The sequence below is a fragment of the Chrysoperla carnea genome, chromosome 2 (assembly GCF_905475395.1).
Source record: "Chrysoperla carnea chromosome 2, inChrCarn1.1, whole genome shotgun sequence".
NCBI classification, from domain to species: Eukaryota; Metazoa; Arthropoda; class Insecta; order Neuroptera; family Chrysopidae; genus Chrysoperla; species Chrysoperla carnea.
The window spans coordinates 7578441-7601238 of NC_058338.1; the positions used below are offsets into that span (position 1 = coordinate 7578441).

At 30.1% G+C, this 22798-nt stretch overlaps 2 protein-coding genes across 2 annotated transcripts; both read left to right on the forward strand.

Annotated features, from left to right (window-relative positions):
* The first annotated feature begins 329 nt into the window (after positions 1-329).
* LOC123293215 (dimethyladenosine transferase 2, mitochondrial) lies at positions 330-3282 on the forward strand. The gene is made up of 6 exons (XM_044873958.1): positions 330-935; positions 995-1137; positions 1871-2008; positions 2476-2642; positions 2760-2897; positions 3023-3282. The coding sequence occupies exons 1-6, from the start codon at positions 365-367 to the stop codon at positions 3201-3203; spliced, it is 1338 nt and encodes a 445-aa protein (XP_044729893.1). The 5' UTR covers positions 330-364; the 3' UTR covers positions 3204-3282.
* Positions 3283-5264: 1982 nt separating this feature from the next.
* Positions 5265-21802, forward strand: LOC123291362 (ral GTPase-activating protein subunit alpha-1). The gene is made up of 24 exons (XM_044871621.1): positions 5265-5385; positions 5523-5633; positions 5955-5972; positions 7942-8113; positions 8289-8734; positions 9248-9499; positions 9578-10148; positions 10271-11369; positions 11460-11691; positions 11756-11910; positions 12061-12186; positions 12549-12716; positions 13124-13435; positions 13521-13856; positions 14356-14460; positions 15066-15544; positions 15605-15781; positions 15883-16009; positions 16187-16342; positions 16404-16562; positions 16994-17121; positions 17604-17740; positions 21163-21303; positions 21431-21802. The coding sequence occupies exons 1-24, from the start codon at positions 5280-5282 to the stop codon at positions 21655-21657; spliced, it is 5940 nt and encodes a 1979-aa protein (XP_044727556.1). The 5' UTR covers positions 5265-5279; the 3' UTR covers positions 21658-21802.
* The last annotated feature ends 996 nt before the right edge of the window (positions 21803-22798 follow it).

Consider the following 22798-nt stretch of genomic DNA (forward strand, 5'->3'; position numbering starts at 1 on the left):
AAAACCGTACATATATTTTACTTGTGTTAAACAATCCTTACCATTATTTCGAGTGTTATAGAAAGAGGATAAGCGAGAGTAATCTTTATCAACCTTTACTTTTAAGCCCAGCGAAGCGGGTGGGTATCACTCTAGTCAGTCATATATGTGTTACATGTATGTATGTGTAATCAACACTATCTATACATGGTATTTCAACAATTAACTCAGTCAACTGTTTGTTTTCACACTCTGTAGCATGCTTTTATCTTGTGTTTCACTGTTTCCTCTATTGTTATATAGAGGTCAGAAGTACTTTTCCGTGCACATGGCTATTTAAATGTCAAAATATTATAAATAAAACATTTTAAAAGATGTTAAAGAAATGTTTTCGAGAATTATTCGAAATAAAACTTTTATACAGAATCGTTTATTATCCACTATAGTACCACATGAACAATCAAGAGAAGTTAATTATGTTAAAACTTCAAAGATCACGTCAAAAAAACAACATGAAAAAGAACTTCAAGAATTCTTAAATAATGACAACGATATAAAATCGATTAAACAACATATACCAACGATTTTACTGAATCGTACTTACGATCCATCAGCAATTTATTTAATTGATAAAAAAGTTGCCACATTAATCGCTTGTGCCATACGAAAAAACATACCGATTAAAAACACAAAAAATATACAAATATTAGAAGCAAATCCAGGATTAGGTTTATTAACGGATGAATTAATTAAAAAAGGATTTCAGAATATAAGTCTGTTCGAATCGAAAGTACATTTTTTTAATTATTTAATTGATAAGTATGAGAATCGAAATATGTATATCAATTGTGATGATTTCTTTTCAATTTGGAAGTTAGCATATCAAGATCGATTTGATAATGGAACTCGTGTGGCTGATTTGCTTGAAAATTTTAAGCTTACATCTTGGACTAGTGGTAAATTTTTGTGTTCTTAATATTGATAATGAAGTATCTAATTAAATTTTCTGATTTAGGAAGTTCTGGAATGAAGATTATAGGATCAATTCCAAATACAACCTTTATAAAACATATGATTTACTCGGTTATCTTACAGATTGGTCTGGTCATGTATGGTCGACCGGAAATGTTTTTGGTTATGCAGCCTTCCGTTTATCTGGTATGTATTCATAAAAAAAACCTCATTTTAATGTAAAGGGTGTTTTTTTACCATATATCCCTACATATTTCCTTAAAAAAAGCATAAATATTTTGTATTTTTATCCTGAAAATAACTGAAAAAATAGAAAGAGAGAGTGTAGGCTAGGTTAGGTTAGAGTGGCTGTCCTGGGGTGGGACACACTTAGACTATAGGGTCCGTTGTGATACCGTTAATGGGTTGACCAATCCCCGGTCACTACTCCATGAACCATTTGGAGCTGTTTAAGAACAGCAGGAAGGCTTTGACGTCGACTGACTTTAGGTCGGAGAGGTCGTTAAAGAGAGACTGGCTCAAGTTAGTCCATCTCCTCATGACAAGAGCTAGGCAGTGACAGAGAAGATGAGACATTGTCTCCTCCTCGTCACCACTGTGACAGCTCCTGCAGTAGTCGTGATACACTGCCAGGCCTAAGCGTTCAGAATGCTTGCCGCCCAGCCAGTGTCTTGTGGTAGCCGCAACAACTTTGCAAACAGAGGTCCTTGGAAGTGATATGAGAACTTCGGAACACCTGCGATTGTACTCAGACCATATCTGTCTTATAGTACCACAAGTACGTTCTTCCCGATCCATCTAAGATTGGCCTTTTTCAGGATATCCTCTTTCAGGAGTAACTTGTAGTTCGCAAATAAGAGAGAGTGTAGTTTAGTGGGAAATTTTTTATATGAATGTATTATTTTTTATTTTATTTTAGCAATTAACAGCTCAACCCGACGATGGTTTTATGAGTTATCGGTCATCAAGCGTTCTATTTCAATTATTATTTAACAGTGAAATTGTTGAAAAACTACCGAGAGAATCGTACTTGCCGTGGCAATATTTACGATCCAAGGTAAGAATTCATTTTAGAATATATTTCTAGAGTCATATAATGAAAATTTTTGAAGACATAAATACGAGTAAAATAAAACTTTTCGTTTGTGGCCAGGCCAAAACCAAATTTAAACTATTATAGGTCCAAAAAAATCTCCTAAATCAACGCTTTAAGAATCTGTAGTCAAAAATTTAAAATTAATTAATTGTAAAAAGTTATTTTACTTCCTAGACTTTTGGTTCATTCTGTATTTTGCATATTTTAGAACTTTTCTAGCATTTAAAAATTTTTATGATTCACTAAATTAAGAGTGGCGGCAATTTTGAATCTTCTCTTCATCAAATACTTAAAGTGTCCCATAAGATAAATTTCAGTACCAGATATTTCGGTATTAATATCTTTAATTAAATTTTATTAAATGACCTAGAAGTTCTTAAATTATCTTGAAAATTTATTATATTTTAGAAATATTTTTTTTTATCTAGAAACGTAGCACCTCACCTTTTAAAGGCATAGATCCAGATTATCTCTATTTAGTACATATTTCGGGTAAAAAAGTTCTTCCAGTACCAAATAATGAACTGCAGCCACTTTGGTACTTTGTTCGTCATCATATGCTAAGTCGTACAAATCGTGTTATACCACAATTAGAGTAAGTGATAAATTTCTCTTAAAAACACTAATTTATTTACAAAATAAAATAAAGGTCATGTCCTTCCAGTGAATTTATTTCTTTTTTTTTTAATTTCATTCATATTCTTACTTTTAGACGTTGGATTCCTGGTAGTGGATCAAAATTTATAGCTGCTAGTACTAGAAGCAGTGACAAACGAGATAAATTTAAAAATATTGGAATTTTCACGAAATTTGGTGAATTAACACCGGAACAAATTTTAGAATTATTTAAGTAAGATTATTTAATAATAATAAAACACAAGAGGGGTACCGCCAGTGGGTTCCTAACACCTAGACCATGGGGTCCTCTTGTTAAGGATTAAACAAATTTCATGAAGAAATATTTTTATTTTGTAGACAATTTGCAAGTATGCCTGAATATCAAGAAAGTCCATTTTTGGCATCAATGGAAACTAGTTTATTAAAATTAGAAAGTAACGAGGAAAGTGCAAATGCTGTTGAAATTACAGATGCAAATCATAACGAACAAGAGTTATTTGAAGAAAATAATGAAAATATTCCTGAAAAATCCAGATGAGATTGTCTTAATGATTTTAGTTGATTTTTTTAGTCACCAAAAATATTTATTTTAATTATTCATTCTCATAATTATTATCCTATTTGTACATATTACATAATCATTGAATAAAATTAAGTTTTGTAAACATTTAAAAATTGTTATAATTCTTTCTAAAGAAAATTATTTACAAAAATTATCTAAATTTTAAAAACCTTAATGCCGGTCGTTTTCCGGAAGTAAAAAACCCTTGGCTGCTTGAAAAATTTAAAAATGTGTCGTTTTATCTAGGTTAAAGCTACGCTAAACCCTCTTGAAGCAGAAGAATAAATAAAGCATTGGTCATTTAGAAGTATTAAAGAAGTCGTATTGCTTCTTTAAGTGTTCATAGGTACAACACAAACTGTATTGGTAGAGAACATAGTAGAACGGGACAGCTAAAACAACCTCAGCGTTGTTATCTTATAAAATTTGCAATAAATCATGCGTTTTATTTAAAATATGTCTAATTTTCAATTGTTTACATGCAAGTGCTATAGTAAATGTCAAATTAAAATTATTCAAAATGACGATTAAACTTTCTGCACTAGAAATTGAGAAAATAAGAGACAAAATTGCATAAATAAGTAATATTTTTTAAATTTAAATTAACAATTACTTATGTTAATCCAATCCATAGAATTATTACCCATCCATACAATTATATCAATAGTGTGTCGTTACTATGGTAACTCCCTGAAATAAAACTCATGCATGAAACGAATAGGTATGTATTAATTGAAAATGCAAGTGCTATAGTAAATGTCAAATTAAAATTATTCAAAATGACGATTAAACTTTCTGCACTAGAAATTGAGAAAATAAGAGACAAAATTGCATAAATAAGTAATATTTTTTAAATGTAAATTAACAATTACTTATGTTAATCCAATCCATAGACTTATTACCCATCCATACAATTTAATTAATAGTGTGTCGTTACTATGGTAACTCCCTGAAATAAAACTCATGCATGAAACGAATAGGTATGTATTAATTGAAAATAATTGAAAGGAGAACGAGAAGAAAAGTTAAAAAAGCCTTATTTGGATATGTTTTAAAATTCACAATACTATTACTGGAGTGTAATATAATGTTGTTAACTGAATTACTTTACTCAGTTAACAACAAAAAGGAGGATAGGTAATCCAAAAAGGCCTCTAAAGTACTAAAGTGTGATAAACAAAAGAGATTTTTAAATCAAAACAAATGACTGATGGAGATTTTTTTTTCTAATAGAAAGTTATTGTTTTCACCTGGAAAATTCTATTCATGGATGGAATTCATGGATGTTGATATTTTGAGATGACATTAGCAAAACATATGGTGTTTAACTTCCATCCCCGTTTTTGCAAGAAAAAATAAATTATTGTAATCTAACAGAGTTAAAATTATAGCTTATTTTCAAAATTTTTTGTGTTTTTCGTTTCAGTGAGTATGTAGATTTCAAAAACGTAAAAGTTTTCTGAACTTTTAAAAGAGATAGATAGTTAAAAATTGGTACATAGTTTCAAGCTGTCCGGCTAATGTATAATTTCATACCATCTCGGCCAGATGATATAAAGGGGGTGAAAAGAAGAACGGGGAATCCCAGGGAATTAAATTGTACAACTTAAGTAAGTTAGGTTCCAGAGATTTTATCTAGAACTATACAAGACATGATATTGCCAATTGGTATATATTTTATTCTTGGGGCTTTGCGTGCATAAAAGTTAAAATTTTTCTAAGCATGTCTTCGCTTGGCAAATAATACCTTACATAAGAAAGGTATTAATCTGACTCTTAAAGATCATGTCCACCGGCATATTTAATCTAGGAATTTTTAATTTTTTTTGATTCTAGTGTGAATGACATAAAAATCACCGAACAGTGATCACACTCAAATCACACTGACATGGGAGTCAAAGTGTACGTCAACACATAAAAATATATGTCAAAATGTTTATTGTTTTACATAAAAGTCGTATAATTAGAAGAAAAATTGTGTGATTTAAATAATAATATTTATTAATTAATAATTTAAGTTATGCTAAAAATAAGTTTATAAGTTTTACAAATATGTTTAGTAAAAAAATAAATGTTGATGTGAAAAAATCAACATCGAAGATACAAGATTCGAAAAAGGATTCGGCAACTCGTTTAAAACATTTAAAATTAGTTTTAGGTAATGTTAATTATCATTTATAACTATTTTATTATCATTTATTTTCTCACTTAGATACGTAATTTATGCTAATTAGAATTAACCTAGTTTAAAATAGACATAACAGTAATATAATATTGTTTTATATTTATCCACAGAAAATGTCGATTCTTCGGAAGCGAAAGGATTTTTTGAAGCAAATTTTAGTCATGTTTATCATATATTGTATGATAGTTTTATACAAGCCGAAGCCAACTTAAAACAGAGAGGTAATAGGTCTTACTTTTAAATTTTAAACGTAAAATATTTAATTCTAAGATATTTGTATCGACTTAAAGATTTGATCCAATCAATTAGACAATTAAATTTGCACCAAAGAAACCTAAACTTAGGCCTACACCTTTAATAGTTTAAAATCAAATTCTTAAACTTAAGTTGTTCAATTTTAAATGTACCACCCTGTACATCATTCGACTCTTGTACTATGAACTGACTTGATCTTTTTTCCTCTATGTCTGCAAAGCTATAATCAATTTTTTTTTTAAATAAATTGACTATTACTAATATTTTTCCTTGTTGTATGCCCGCAGAGCTGTCGTTTCATTTAGGTGAGTTAATAAAATTCTCTACGCATGTGGATATACTTTGCATGCTTTATTTGGGGGTTGTATGCCTGGGATTAGTGCATGAATAGTCCAGTCATCTTAGGGTTTCACCTCGGAATCTAACGGAATAAACAGAATACAATGTACTAACGTTTATTTTGATAGTATAAATGTTGTCTCAAAAGTCACATATGATGTCACAAAGGTTGCAAAAATCATTTTTTTGAGAATATCTCGTTTTATTTGCCTTCAATCGTATTTTCATTTATTATAAAAGTTGTAGTGGATAAAATTCTCCACAAATTTTCTTTGAAATCTTTTTTTATACGTTGAATCGTTTTTGAAATAGAGGGCACAGAAGATGGATCTCTCAGCCATACAGGGTCAATCATAAATCCCAGTCTATTATACTTCATGATCTTCGGACGATGTCATGTGACCATAAATGACTTTTGAGACAATATTTGTACTATCAAAATAAAGGTTTGTATAAATATTCAGCTTATTTCGAGGTTGACCTCTTTTTTGGATTAAGATGAGTGGAATATTAGGGGTTGTATGCCTTGTATTAGTGCATTAAGGTAGTACCTACACGAAAGTGATATTTCAAGAATTTCTCAAAACTCAGAATATAAAATATTTAATTCATAATACACTTGCTGTTAAAATTAGAAGATGATTTACCATGCCATTCATGAGATATTAGCAATTAAAAGTGACGCAATTTGTACGTGTACATGGGAGAAGTGTATAAAAATACACAAATTTACAAATATTATATTTATTTACCAATGAATGACGTTCACCATCTCTATGAAAAACTAATATAATGTAGAATACTATATTTAGAAAATATATAAATAAAAATAAAAATTATTTACCATATAGTTTCGATAAAAAACTTAAATAAATAACTCGTTTTAGCGATGATTTTTGTGGAAAAGATATGAAGACTAATGTTAAAGGCATATGTCATAGTGTGTGTGTGTATATGTATACTAGAAACAGTAGTGAGGAACTACAGTCTTTTGAAAATAATATATGGTATATGTATAATAGTCATAGCACAGTTAATGCACTGAATGATAGTATTAGTCCAAAACTTTTTGACTGGACGGTCGCGGAGGAACTACCTTAATTAGATATTTGATATATTCTTTACTAGGGTAAATATAGTTTATTCATTTCAAAAGTATCCACCCTTAATAACTCTTGACTTCACGTGATTATTGATTTGAGTGAAAACAAGCCGATTTAAATATTGTTAGACAAAAATATCTATTTTCAACACCGCAGAAGAATTTTATTGAATTAATATTCACGCTAGTAATTTCTACATTTTTATTTAGCAAACTGTTATGTCGTTTTTTCTTCTTCTTTCTAGATGTGCACTCACTTATTTTAAAAATTATTTTATCAAGAAATAAGTCGAATATTTTCAGAAACAAAATTTTTAATTAAAAAAGCAATTAGTTCTTATTAGAAAAGTAGCTCAATTGTTTAGAGCGTGACCAATTCTGTCCGCGGTATGCCTAGAGTATCGGGTTCGATTCCCGCCGTCACAACAAAAATTAATTTAGTTAATGGTTGTGATGGGCTGGTGTAACACATGGTATATGCTTGAAGAAGGTGTTCTTAGCCTCTTAGCCAAATAATTGAGGAGCTGATAAATGAAATTATCAGCGAAAAAGATGGTAAAATACATATATGGTATTACAATCGGGCCTATGGCCTAAGTCTTTAGGTATCAATATTTCAAAAACCATTATTTATCGAAAAATTTTACTTCTAATTTTCGTAAAGTTTTTTTGGGAACGTCCATAATGAAGGGCATGTCAATGTCGAAAACAATATGGACATAATACAATCCAGTTAAACCATATTTTTCGCCACTCCACATTGCCGAAAATATGATGCTCGTTTACAGTAAACGTTTTATAATTATTCGATATAATTTTTTTCCCTAATTCAGTTCACAAAGCCCATAAAGAAGAATTGGATTTATGTTTATGGTTACTAGATAAAGTGTTAAGACTGCTGCCTGAATTGTTACATCGAAGATGGCAATTACATTCCTTATCACGTATGCTTCAAAAATTATTACATCCAGCAAATTCAATAAAATTGCGCCGTGAAGCTATTAGGTTTGTTAATTTTTTTTTATTACTTAACATAATTTTATTTCAACGGGTATTCAAAAATACCCATTTATATGTCAAAAATTTCCAAGCTAGCACAAGGCACGTCGAAATATCGTTGTTTCGACTAAAAATACAGTCTTCTTTTCTTAATATTTAAAATATTTTTAATCTTTTTCAGGTATTTTTTATTATGGTACCAATCACTTGGTGATAACTGTTCAGAAACAATTCATTCCATGTTTGCTTCCTTAGTTCCAGGTTTCCCTCCATCATCAACATCCTCATCCCAATCTCAATCACAAAATCTAAAATCTCAACAACAAACACCATCCCATTGTAGTATATTTCATGATACAAATGTACAAAATCCAATATCACCAGCTGATGTTACACCATTGTTGCCTCCATCAAGTGGTGAAAAACCGCCAGAGAATTTAAGTAAATTCTATTTGGAAGCATTATTAGAGTTTATGGTGTCAACAGTTGTTCGACTTGAATGGCATGATCGTTTGAATCGACAACATAAATGTTTTCAGTTTTTATTGGAGAAGTTTAAAAAATATTATTTACCATACATTTGTCCAAATTTTAATTATGAAACATCGTTATACAAACCAAAACTAGGTAAACACTTTTTTTTTTATTATTTATTAAAATTACTTTGAACTTCAACTTTAATAAATTTTGTTCTCATGTTTTGGAAGAAATATGATCTAGGATTTTTATTAATATTAATAGAAAACACAGTGTTTTTAACCGACTTCAAACAAAAAAGGAGGAGGTTATCAATTCGACTGTACTTTTTTTTTTTATGTTTGTTACCTCAGAACTTTCGACTGGGTGAACCAATTTTGATGATTCTTTATCTGTTTGAAAGCTGATGCTGAAAAATATTTGAACCAAATTTAAATTTTATAAACATTTCCTATTATCGAAATATAAGAATACTACTTTTATTCTATCTCTTACGATTTACAAGATGGGTCCTGTGACCCAATTGACCTATGTAGCTCGTTTACGAACTCAACTTAACTTTACCACCTGAGCACGCTATAAAAATTTCAGCTTAATATCTCTTTTCGTTTTTGATTTATCGTGACTGCGGACTTCAATAAATAAAAATGAAATTTATTATAGATTTACCAGTATTACGTAAACCCGAAGCAGAGACTGAATTAATTCCATGCCGTGTAGCTTTAATTAAATGGGTAGCAGACTATACACATATCACTAAAAAGCAAGCAGAGGCTGCTGGAATCTATTCACTTAGTCAACCATCATCCCTAAATGCTAATTCTACAAACTATTCAACAGCACATGATGACGAAGTCGTGGATGGTAAACGTGTTATATACGCACAGGAAAATACTCATACAAGCCTTGATTCAAGTGAGTTACCAGTTTTTATAAATTATAATATTTATTCAATATTAATTTTCTTAATAATTCTGATATTTTCATCTACAGATATTTCGATATCGTATACCGAAAATATATCCGAAGAACAATTGTTAACGTCAATTGTACGTGACGTTTTGTATAGCACAAGAGAAAATGTAAATTTTATTCATGAAATCTATCGACAAGCATTCTTTTTAAACTTCACACATTCGGTGGCAATTCGTAAAGCAATCACTGTATATAAAGATCTAATACAAATGAATCTACCAGAATTACCAAATTACATGCTGGAACCATTGGAATGTGCAAAAGATGAATCACCATCTTCAAATTCGACATCATCGACGTCAACATTAGTTGTCAAGGTTGATGATGAACATGTAATCGCTGAGAGTTATCGACAGAATCGTTTACGTAATGATTCATATTTAGGTGCAATACATCGTGAAAATATTTTGGTACGAGCTGGTTTACAAAATGTTTTACGGATATTTATGACACATGCGGCTGGTGTGTTTTTAGTTCAAGTGCCTTCACATTGTCCCACACCACTTGAAGAACAGACGGATGCATGTAAACGTGTACTTAATATTTATCGATATATGGTTATGCATACGAGAATGGATAGTAATACATGGTAAGTTTACATTACTTAATATAAAGGGTATTAACTACAAAACGAGCTATTACCCATTATAGATTAAAATGTTCCACCCTGTATATATCTATATATTCTAATATTTTAAAAATAATTTATAGGGAACAGTTGTTAGTGGTACTTTTACAAATTACATCGTTAGTATTAACTGAAACACCACCAAAGAAAAAAACACAAACACTAGGTGGAAAATTAGCACCAGCGATTTTTCAAACATTAATCGTTACATGGATAAAAGCTAATTTAAATGTTGTAATATCACGAGAATTATGGGATCGATTTTTACATGTTTTGACATCACTTACACAATGGGAAGAATTGATCAAAGAATGGGCGAAAACAATGGATACGTTAACAAGAGTATTGGCTCGACATGTGTACGGTCTAGATTTAACTGATTTACCATTAGATCGATTATCGGAACAAAAATCAAAGAAGACACGCCGATCCGGTAATCCTCGATCATCAGCAAATAATGAAAATTATACAACCACAAATAATGAAGTGAATACACCTAGTATATCGAAAACAGAAGAATGCTCAAATATTGATTCGTTTTTATCAGCAAGATTAGGATCGAGTACACGAAAAATTCGATTGGGAACATTGTCTCGTAGTTTTAGTGAAACTAATTTAAGTTATCGACAGCGTACAAAACACAATTCTATGCATCGACATCGACAAAAATTACCACAAAATGTTACAAATATTCCAACGCTACCAGCTTCAATAGAACAACAAATTAATCGATTAATAACACAACCAAATAAAATTTCAATGAATAAATCACGTGCGCTTGTTAGAAAGGCGGCATCGTTAGATTCATTATCAATACGATCCCGTAGTTGTGGACATAACGACGAGTCACCAGATCGTTCTCGATCACCAAGTCCTGCTCCTAGTAGTGGGGTGGAAAGTAATTCAATTAAAGATTCACCGATGCAAATTGATATGCTTGGTGGAGATAGTGGAAGTTTAGAAACGGGAGGTTCATCGGTTGGCGGTGGAAGTGCAAATAATAGTTTAGAAAGTTGTGGAGTTGTATGTGGTGGATCAGTTCGTGGTTGGCTTCCAGATGTGGCTGTTGTGTTATGGAAACGTATGCTGGCTGCACTTGGTAATCCAAATCATTTGATTGATCCAAAACTACATGCAATGATGTTTGATTATCTTGTTAAATTAACCGACACTTTGATCAAGGTAAGAAACTAAAGTAGCTTATATTTACCTAGGAATCTGTAACGACGAGATTTTTTTTTAATCGTATTATTTTCATTAATTTGTCTATAGATTTCACAAAATCAGGGAGTTTCAATGGATAACCTGTCAACACCATCCCCGCCTGAATTAATACCGCCGTTAACATTAATCGTGCCTTGGTGCTTAGGTGCATTTACTCTACCTGTCGATAAATATCGGGCAGGAAGACTAAATGCACATCGTTTATTGGCTACAATTACAGCAAACTGTCATCCCGACCATAGGTCACACCTTCCACATTGGTTTAAGGAATTACATAAAGGTACCAATGTTTGTTTTCGATTATTGTTTAACGTTTAATTTTAAAAATGTAATTTTTGTTTTAGGTTTATGTAGTAATGATCGTGGAACATTAGATGTAATTCTACGTTATTTGGGGCCACGATTTTTATCTTTAAATCTTCCTGGACAATCACTTCTTTTGCTTGATTTAATACATGCGTGTAGTGCAATTTTAAATTCCTCAGATATATCGAATAATGTAAGTTTTGTTTTGTAGTTAAATTTGTAATCTTTCCAGCTTTAAGGAATTTTTTGGGAACGTCTGCTCTCGAGTATCAAAAGGTTCCTTAATTATTCAACACATGATATTCTTTGTGTTATTAATGTAACAATAATTTTTGTAATATAGGCTCCAAGAACTGAAGCAGTATCCATATTAGGAAACTTATTAAGCTTACCTCCAACAGTATCAACATTACCCGTTTTACAACCAACAATGTCTGGTTTCAATATTATGACATGTCCAGATATGAAGGTAAAATTTACAGTTTTATACATGCATTAAAAAAAATTTCAATAGGGTGTTAATAAAAAGTCACCAAAAATTTATTTCGGAAAAATACACACGCTTTCTTGATTTATTTATCTTCAAATTTCATGATTTATTTTTGACTAACGATAATACCCTATTACAGTGTGTCGCATTTAAGATGTATCGTCATCTTGCAAACAATTTTTTGTTAGTTTATATGATGCTAGCGTCAAGAATGATAAGCTACAGGCTTCATTATCTTTTGATAAATCGAAAAAATTTTTAAAACAACTAATGTAAAAAGTGGACGTTGACAACTTTTATTTTGAATTTTTAAATTGACGCCATCTATGTTTTCTTTCCAGGAACATGTTGTTGGATTATTATTACGATTTGGAAGACGTGAACCTACGGCACAAGCACGTTGTATTGCATTATCATCGTTAGGTATATTTGTGTACAGAGAATTATCAAATGGAACAAACCATCCGAAAGTTAAAGATGCAATATCTGTTATGCTTTTAGCATTGAAGGTATAGATTTGACATTTGAATTCGGGCTTAAAGCTGATTTTTGGCACAAAGCTTCTTTGAGAATGTAATAATTTATCCTGAATACGAACTTACTCTCCAAGTACTTGTTGTTACTTTCTAATAACTAATTTCTAATAATTCGAATAACTTTCTAATAACTAAAAAATACATGAATATTCCCTATTAGTAAAAATTAATATTTTTAATTCATACTGGAAATTTTATTTTCTCCAAAATAAAGCCAGATTTCTCAGTTGTCTCAAGCCAGCGTAACACGTCATATTCAGGCTAAGTTCTAGTATACTTTTAGAATCTTTATGCTAAAAATGAGTTTAAGAAACAATTTTGGGGAGAGTGACTTTTCTTGATCTTTCATTGGTGATCTTACAAACATTTTATTTTTTCAGTTTAACAATAAGTCAATAGCACAAGTAGCAAGTGACATATTATTTTTATTATGTGATCATACACATAAATTATCACAATATTATCCAAATTTACCAAATAAAATAATTTCAACATTATCAGCAACATTAGCACAACTAGTACCATCTGAACAATCAGCATTACCGATGTCTGATCGTGATAAATCATTAATTACATCGTTACTATTATGTTTGGGTGAATGGTGTATGCGTTTAGGTCCTACCAAACTATTAGATCGTAATGAGTATGCAGATCCGTCCAAAGAGAAATGTCTCCTACTAACAGTATTTCAGGTAAGTCCAAATGAATATTGTATAATAATTTTCGGCTCTATCTGATTTTAAAAAAGCATTAAAAAGGTTTTTTTTTTTTGTTTAGGTATTATATCAAATGACAACGGGTGAATGTTCAGATGAAAAAGGTTTAACACAACCAAACCTACAAGAAGATTTTGATCCAAATATTCTTGTTGATAATTTAACATCGAATCAAACATCCAATCCCTTACCGTCACCAAATAAGAGTCAGCAATGTTTACATGCTGTCAAATTATGTGCAAAAATGGTGTTAACACATTTAGTAACACATTTAGGCCATTTTCCGATGGCCATTGGAGCTGGAGGATTATCATCATTGGTTATAGAATGTGATGACATCCCTGATTTATATTCAGAAGAAATATCGACACAAATTTTTACGATACCGAATGTACAGGTAAAATTATTAATTCTTTAAAATATGAAATAATTCGTATAGTCTAGTCAACAAGTTCAAATTGGTGAAATATAGAAATACTGGCCTTAAAAATACATTTGATAGCTCGTTGGATTCGGCATGATGTCTAGAAAAATGAGCTAGAATTGTTTTTCTGCACATAAATAATTGCAAAAGTTATAAACAATTAAAAATGAATAAATATTTCATTTCTCGACGATATTTCACTAAAATATTAATAATTAAGAAATTTAAAAAAAAAGATTCTTAAAGAGGAGGAATTTTTCAATAAAAAGAATTAAAAGAATTTGTAATCGTTGGAAATTTATCTTAAAGATAATTTTTCAACAAGTTAGACAATTGTTTATTAACAAAACTTTCTCGAAATTTCGTCTTCATTGTGGAGCCCTTCTTATAAATATACTTAACAAGATCACGCTCAAAAAGTTTTAAAAATTTTAATACTTTGTTTATAATAATATAATTTATTTATTTATAGTTATTTATGTTCAATTCGAATACATTGGCAAGTTTAATTGAGTTACCTGCATTGGAATTACCTGGGGGTGGAATAACTGCTGGTTTAGTTACTGCCGAAAAACAGGTTAGTTTCTAATTAAATTATTTTCATCTTTTGACTTTTTTTATTTATCAGAAACAGTTTTGTTATTTCTAATAAAATAATAAGCGATAATGTTATTTTGATGAAGAAGTTGCAGACGGTAAGATAGTGACACAGTTGAGTGCCTCATTTCCTCCTTTATGCTTCGGCAGGGGCGGAAAAGTATTTGGTTCTTAACTAAAATGACAGTAAAGTTTATTGACGAAAAATTCGTTTGCCACTTTTCGTGCCCTCAATTGGAAAATTACAATGTTATCTTATAAAATCAAGTTTTTATTTCAAATTTTTTGCCACTTGCAATATTTCTATGGCTTTCCAATATTATACTGGGTATCCCAGGAGAAACGGAAACCCTTATTGCATCAGGTAGAAAATAAAGTAGTTCTTTAGCTGAAGATCGAAAAGGTTAAGAACTACTCTACCGTATGTTGATAAAAGGCTGCCTCTCTAAAAAAGTTTTTTATTCTATGTCTAAAATAGAATAAAAACCTTTTAGAGATACATCCTAGGCTACAGGCGTAGCACCTACATCATCAAGCCAATTGTTAAATTTAACGTAGTTTTTTTAATTTGTTTTGATTAAACAGGTTCGAGTACTTTTAAGAGACTTATCCGGTAAATCCAGTTGGGATACATCAATATTGTATCGATCACCAGATCATATAACAGCATCGTTACCAACATCTACAGTAAAACCTCGTCCAATGTTAATGATGCATCATAACATGTCGTACACATCATTAATTTCGAACGGACTACAATCACAAGTCGATAGTTTAATTATAACCAATTCACATTTGATACAACCACAACTAGCGTTGCGACATCGTCCGCCAGATGTTCTACCTGATTATACGAATGCAGCACCAGATTTAGATCAATTGGATGATCTATTACAATATTTAGGGCATACAAGTCCTGAATGTTTGCAACGTACTGATGCTAAATTAAATGAATCAGCTCCAGCACCATTCCATACGCAACAAGAGCAAGAAGTTATATCGGCGGTGTTGAGTCAACGCAATGTTGAACTTGATTATTTAGCACAAATGAAAAATACACAAACGTAAGTACCCTGACTGTTCCAAGTTTAGTGTTGAAATGTATAATTAAATTTTGGTTTTAGAATGCAACCAGAAGTCAGTACCCGTCCATACCCTACATTTAAGCATACACCATTCCAACACTGTCGTTTATTATTCTCCCAATTAGGATTTACATGTTGGGAACGTAGAAAACAATGTTATTTATTGTCTCGTAATGAAAAATTATTGAGAGAATTACGAAATCTCGATATTCAGAGGTAAGTTGTATAAATAATAAAACAGTGGTCCTCAACTAGCGGATCACGGTTCGTTTCCAACTCGCTATCATAATCTAAAACTTATAATTTAATTCAAATAGATGTCGTGAAACACACAAAGTAGCCGTGATGTACGTGGCTGCCGGTCAAGAAGATAAAAATTCAATATTATCTAATTCTTGTGGTAGTCAAGCTTATGAACAGTTTGTGTCGAGTTTAGCGTGGGAGGTGAGTACTTATTGCAAATTAAGATAAAACATAATATGCTTTTTCTCCCCTCCGGTGGAAAGTATCAACTTTCGCCCCGTTGTAATAATTGTTAAAATTTGACAGAGAAACTTTTGTATGATTTTAAACCCTGATGATGTATTTATAAAATTGTTACAAATAAAAATTTGTTTTTAGGTGGAATTAGAATCTCATACAGGTTTTATGGGAGGCCTACAAAGACAAGGTACAAATGGTGAAACTGCTCCTTATTTTGCAACATCATTTCTCGAAGTTATTTTCCATGTAGCAACTAGAATGCCTTCAGATAGTCAGGAAGGAATTTTAAATAAGGTAAATCTAAAATAAAATAAAAACCATCTTAAAAGTTATTAATCGAGCGATTTTTTTTTAGACACGGCATTTAGGAAATGACGAAGTACATATTGTATGGTCTGAACATAATCGTGAATATCGTCGTGGAATTATTCCAACAGAATTTTGTGATGTTTTAATAGTTATTTATCCATTAGAAAGTGGCCTATGTCGCGTGACAATCAATCGAAAACCAGATGTAAGTATAAAATACACTACCCTTGAGACAAGGCTTGACAAAAAAAAAGCACGACTTTATTTTCGTTAAAAATACACAATTTTTGTATGTATGTAACTTTGTCATTCTTGATCCTTTAAGACTCTTGATCTTTTTAACAGGGCTGATTTTAAAAAAGTAAGCTTAAATAAGTTGTATCAATATGCTCTTGGGCAGGAAGTCATTCCATGGCAACCTGAACTTTGAGTCCATTTAAATTCAGCTATTAAGCCCCGAGTAATTTGAATTATAAATAAGGGTTTTTCTTTTACAAAATTACACGAAATTTTGTGTCAATGCCTTCAAATTCAATGAAATATTTAAATTTTTTCTAAATTCGCCACATTTTTAACGGGTTAGATTTGTTAAAAACGCATATCATTGTGATTAATTGTTTTAAAATATTTTTACAGGTACCTTATTTTGGACCATTATTTGATGAATCAATAGTGGAAACATCAATACTTGCGGGTTTAGTACGTGCTACAGCAATTGCTGCTAGCCGAGCTAAACGAACAATTCTTCCATTTTACCAACAATAGTAAGATCTTTTTTTTTTTCATTAAACGATTAATAGGATATTAATCGTTATTCTTCCTATTATGGAAGGTAGAGACAAGTAGAATTATCTTGTATGTGGGACAAATATAAAAAGTATCCAGCGGTATGCAGCAAATTTTTAGACCTTTATCTTACTCTTATTACTTTGTGTTTGTTGTGAACTTCACTATCCTTCTCTAATAACTTGTTTAGATCTTTATTTTACTCTTATTACTTTAAGCATTTCTTTTAAAACAGACATTTAAAATTTACAATTTTGCTACAGCAGCGCTATCCTTTTGCTGCTTTTCGGTGGACACTTTTATATACAGAGATGGTCCTGAATTCAGAGCTGGCTATTGTACTTTTAGAGGTTTTTAATTGAAATATTAGCGAATAAAAGTTAAAGATTTATCTCCGCTTAAAATTTGTCGTTTGTTTGTTTTTATCGAAGTTTCATATTAATAAAATGAAAATGTTTAGTTATGAAGAAAGAGCAAGATCATTGGACATTGTGGTTTCAAAACATAAAGAAGCAACAACTTTTGAAGAATTTTCTGCGAGAGTTTATAGTCCCATTCCAACATTAAGTCCATGTTGTCCAGTTGCAAACACCACTGGTAAGATAAAATTAAGCAATTCGTTTTTTAGTTAATAAATATTTTCAAATAAATCTCTTTCATTAAACCTACAACGTCACACTTAATTTAGGTGAATAAAAATCTATGAATTCTCATATAATCATTTATTTTTCAGGTAAAAAAAGAGGTTCTTTAGCATATTAAGTAAAATAAGCCCTAAAAACCACACGAATAAAAAACTCAATAGTAAGACGGTATTTTTCTTTTTTTTTTTAAAGGTGATTTTTGTTTTATTTTTGTCTTTATGTTATTTTTGTTACAACGATTTTTAGAATGTTTTTGTTTTTTTATCCATAACTGTTTACGCTTAGTTCAAAATTGATGTTTAAGACTTCGTTAAAGTTTGTATAAAACCGACTTGGTTTTTTTACGCAAACATACTAAAACGATGCAGCTTTGCATCGCAACCCGGCGAACTAGGTCCAATCTGATGTCAGAACATGATATCCCTCATCAAACTCTGCAACTTGATTTAAGTTATTTTATAATTGGTTAACTTTAAAACCAGCTACTAGCTACAATAAATTAAAATGGTCCACCCTGTATAAACACGAAAACATTTGCAGAAATTTTGATTGTGTCAAAAACCGAAAATGATAACCGATGTACCGTTAACTAACCGCCTATTTTCTACTGAACAATATCATTATACACTTATACAGTGTGTGCATGAAGTATGGCAACGGTCGAAAAATTCGAGACATGAATATTATTTCGATAAACATAAAAAAAATGGGGATTTATTTTTATGATTTCTTAGTTAATTCCTGACCTAGCTAGAGGTTGAAGGTCAGAGGGTTCGTTTTTCATTTCATTAGACTCTCATAATAGTAGATACAAGGACAAATGTATCTCTCTCTCTCTTACTTGAAGCGATAAATAAGTATTTTCAAACCTCTATTAAACAGGGGATCTAAAATAGTTCCAAAATGAGCGTTCTAAAGTCTTATTTTCAATTTGAAATTGAGCGTAAACAAAGTGTGTTCTTCACGTGATTAAAGTGGCGTTATTTTTTTGTTTTTCATTTTGTTTTGTCTTAATTCACATTTTCCTTTTTATACATAAATTTTTTTAGTGATTTTTTATTCTGTATTTAAAAATTGAAAAATAATTAAAAGGGCATGAATCGTTTTTTAAAGTTACAGGTGTCTCTAGTTTATTTTTGAAAAAATTTGAAATAGATTTAACTTATATTTAGAGACTAAAGGGTACTACTACGCTTATGGAAAAACACGTTCGAATATTATCGAGATGTATTAATATTTCAGAAAACTCTCTTACAGATAATAAATCTTTCCAATTAAAATATTCTCTCGACAAAAATATTTTTTTTAAAACAATCAATTCTACTAAAAGTGTTTTTCCATAAGGTTTGTAGCCATTTAAAAAAAATAGAAACGGTTAGTTTTAGAGTTAAATAGAAATTAAATAAACAATGAACTTAGATAGACTATGCTTAATGGGAATAAATTATATGGGTCATTTTTCATAAAGATATTATTTTAATTAGAGGTTGTAAAGTATTTTACTCAGACTTTTTACTCAAGAGCGTTTATTATACACTCCCTTTCGTTGTAGTATCTGAAATCACAATGCACTGCCTGTGCTGTATTTTCTTATAATTTACTTCGAACTACCATTGTTATATTTATCGCTCCAACTCTGTTATTTTCATTATTGAAAATGTGTCTCATATTTTATGAGTACATTTGTGTTTGATCTTAAATTTTTACTACTTCTGGTTGTAATAATATTTCTATGAATTCGTTTTACGACAAAAGCATTTTCATATGGATATTTTGTGAATTACACGAATATCCCGAGTGTCAATGAAATCATTTTGTATTCTAAAAATGTTGTTGTCAATATTTAAATTAGAAAAAAGGTGGGCTAATATGATTTCGTTATTTCGTTGACAACCGATATATGAAAGGATTCTTTTTTAGTTTCTTGGTCTTATAAAATAATCTGTGTAGCTTTAAAGGGTTGATGCTTAAATTATGCATATATTATTAAAAAGCTTCCGTATATGTCAAAAACTTAGTTACCAATAAGAAGATTTTGTTATAAATTTAGTTTATAAAGTCTATTATCTCAATGAATGAAGGTTAAATAAACCAAGTATTCCCAAAACGGTTGCAAAGTTGATTTTTTGCTATAAAGCATTCTTCGGTCTAAGGAAAACTCGAAATTACAGTTTTTTAGGATACAGATGAGGAAGAAGGCAAATTAGTCATATTCCACGAATGATTTTTTGTTTATTTTCCGAATTTGTTACCAAATACGAAGAATTTGTAGAAAAAATGGAGATTTTTTTAAATTGTCTCACGTTTTAGAAAGCTTTGTGCTAAAAATTAGCTAGTACGAGTTTTTGAATATCATTCATTGGGCTGTATAAAAAATTTATTTTCATATTTTGGTATAGTAATCAAATACTGTTATTAATTTGAGTATAAATGTAGTTAATAGCGTTGTTAAGGTGTAATCACGTGTGTCCATCATCAATTTTATTCTTATCAAAATAACAAAATTTATATCATTTTAAGAATTATTAAATGGGGGGAGCAAACATAAAGAATTACCAATTTTTATTAGAGGAACTATTTTCCACAAAAATGACTTGGTTATGAGTTTTTATGGGCTAGTCAATTTTATGGACTTAATAATTTATCGCACAAATGTCCAATGAGAAATTACCATTTGTTCCATGGAAAATATTTCGAATGCAAACTATGAAAATCCTCTAATAAAAGTTTTTAACACTTTATGAAGTTTTATATGCTTTGAATTATGTATTGTATATAGAATTTTTCCATTTAAAAGTCAGTCATAGTATTATAAGATTATTTAGCACCGATTTGACCATAGAAGGGATTATTACCCATTAGTCCCATCAACTTAGGTGAAAATTATGTCAATTTTTAGCTTTATACCTGTAGAATAAAAAATTTTCATATGCGAAGATTAAAAACAGAGCTATTTCGGAAAAATGAATGATTTTCCACGTTGTTTTTTTATTCTACAAGTAAAAAGCTAAAACTTGGCATAGATAATACTTGCTGTATTTCAGTAAATCATAAGAAATTTCATCTAATTTGATTGGACTATTTGTCTGCTTTCTCTTTATCTAAAACGACGATGTTTTTTTTTGTGTATTGAAAATTTTTATTTTGTGTTTTTCATGAAAATTTTTATAGATGAATACAATATTTAAAGGAATATTATAAAAATGGGATTTATTGGAACAATCATAAGCAGGATTGTTGAAAATCCGAATTTTTGTTTTCACTCATTTGAATAAATATTTGGCTTTAAAAAATAATTACAATCCTGCTAATGTTTGGCTATTGAATATTTTTTAATAATAAGTGTAATTTACAACATAAATTTTACTTTTAAAGGTTCTTGTAGTGGTACAAACTCTAATCAACCCACTTGCAGTTCAGCACCAAGTTCTACCTTAGCCGCAGCCCTTTTAGATCATTCACATAGTCATAGAGTTACAATGCGTCAACATACTGAGCATAAATTTCACACTAGAGGTATGGATCTTAATAATAAATTAATCATTTCACAGACAAATGCGAAATATTCCTTACTTTTTTCAATTCCAAAAACTGATGTCAAAAATTGTTAAATAATAAAAATAAATTTGATAATTGATTTCAGCTTCGGATACATCTAAAGGTGTTTGGTTTAGCAACTCCGAATCTCAACAACAAGAGTCATCAGAAATAGCATTGCATCATGGTATTTCACCACGACCATTTAAAAAATTATCAAATACATTTAAGAATGTACCACGTCGTACATTCAATAAACAGGATAGCTCAATACAATCGGATACTCCGCCCGAAAGCCCTACACTGCCACCTCGTCGTGGAAAAAATCATTAATATATATATATATATATATATATATACGTAATATTTATAAATATTATCGAATCACGTTTTTATTGTTTGATTGAATCAATGCAAACGTTTTTAAATTTTTGTAATCACTCTAGGGGGAGTTATAGAATATTTTTATAAATTGCAATTAATAATTAACTAATTAATTATTATTATAAAGTTTTTTTTATTTATTTTAATGGCGTAATGATATTTGCATTATAAGTTATTAACATTTGATTTCAATAAATTTATTTTTATATATTGCACAGTATGACCATCTAAAATGGCTGATAATCATTATAGTATCAAAAAGAACGGCTATGGAATGCAATAAAAAGAAGTCTTTGGCTAAATCCGATCACTATTCAACATATTATATATACCCTGTGTGTGAAATATATCAGAGTATATTAACTTTGGTCCTAAGTTTGTAACGCTTAGAAATATTGATGCAACAAACCAAATTTTATTATAGATATTAAATAAAATCACCGCATTAGCCCATTTTTGTTTGTCCGTCCGTCAGTACGATAACCCAAAAACGAAAAGAGATATCGAGCTGAAATTTTTATAAATCAAGCCGTTTTTATGGGATACCCTGTATAATTATTTTTCTTTTTCTACTTGTGACTGTTTTCTTGAATCAATTCGAACCTTGAACAATGAAATTTTCACATTTTATTATCGAAGTATTAAACTTGAACTGTAAAACTTTCCACTTTTATGAATTTTTAAGAAATATTTATTTTCCTTATTTGCATAATAATAATAATTTTAAAAAAAATGTATAGGAGGGCACTTAAACTATTGATTCTTAAAATTTTCTTTGAATACAAAGAAAAGACATAATAACGCCACTGACAAATCAATCATAATGCAAGATGACTTGTGAAAATGCTGTTAACCTTGAAAAAAAATTGTATCAATTTTGTGTGTGGTATTGCTACAAAAAATTCAATTGCATTTATTAATTCGCACAAAATTGATTATACTAAAGTCCAGTTTACATTCATGGAATACGAATTTTCATTTTAGATTAGGCAATTTTAACAGAAATATTTGCAGTATACAGTTTTCCCTTTATGAATACTGAAAACGGAGATAGTTCTTAATTTATTCAATGGAAATTATCAGCTGGATG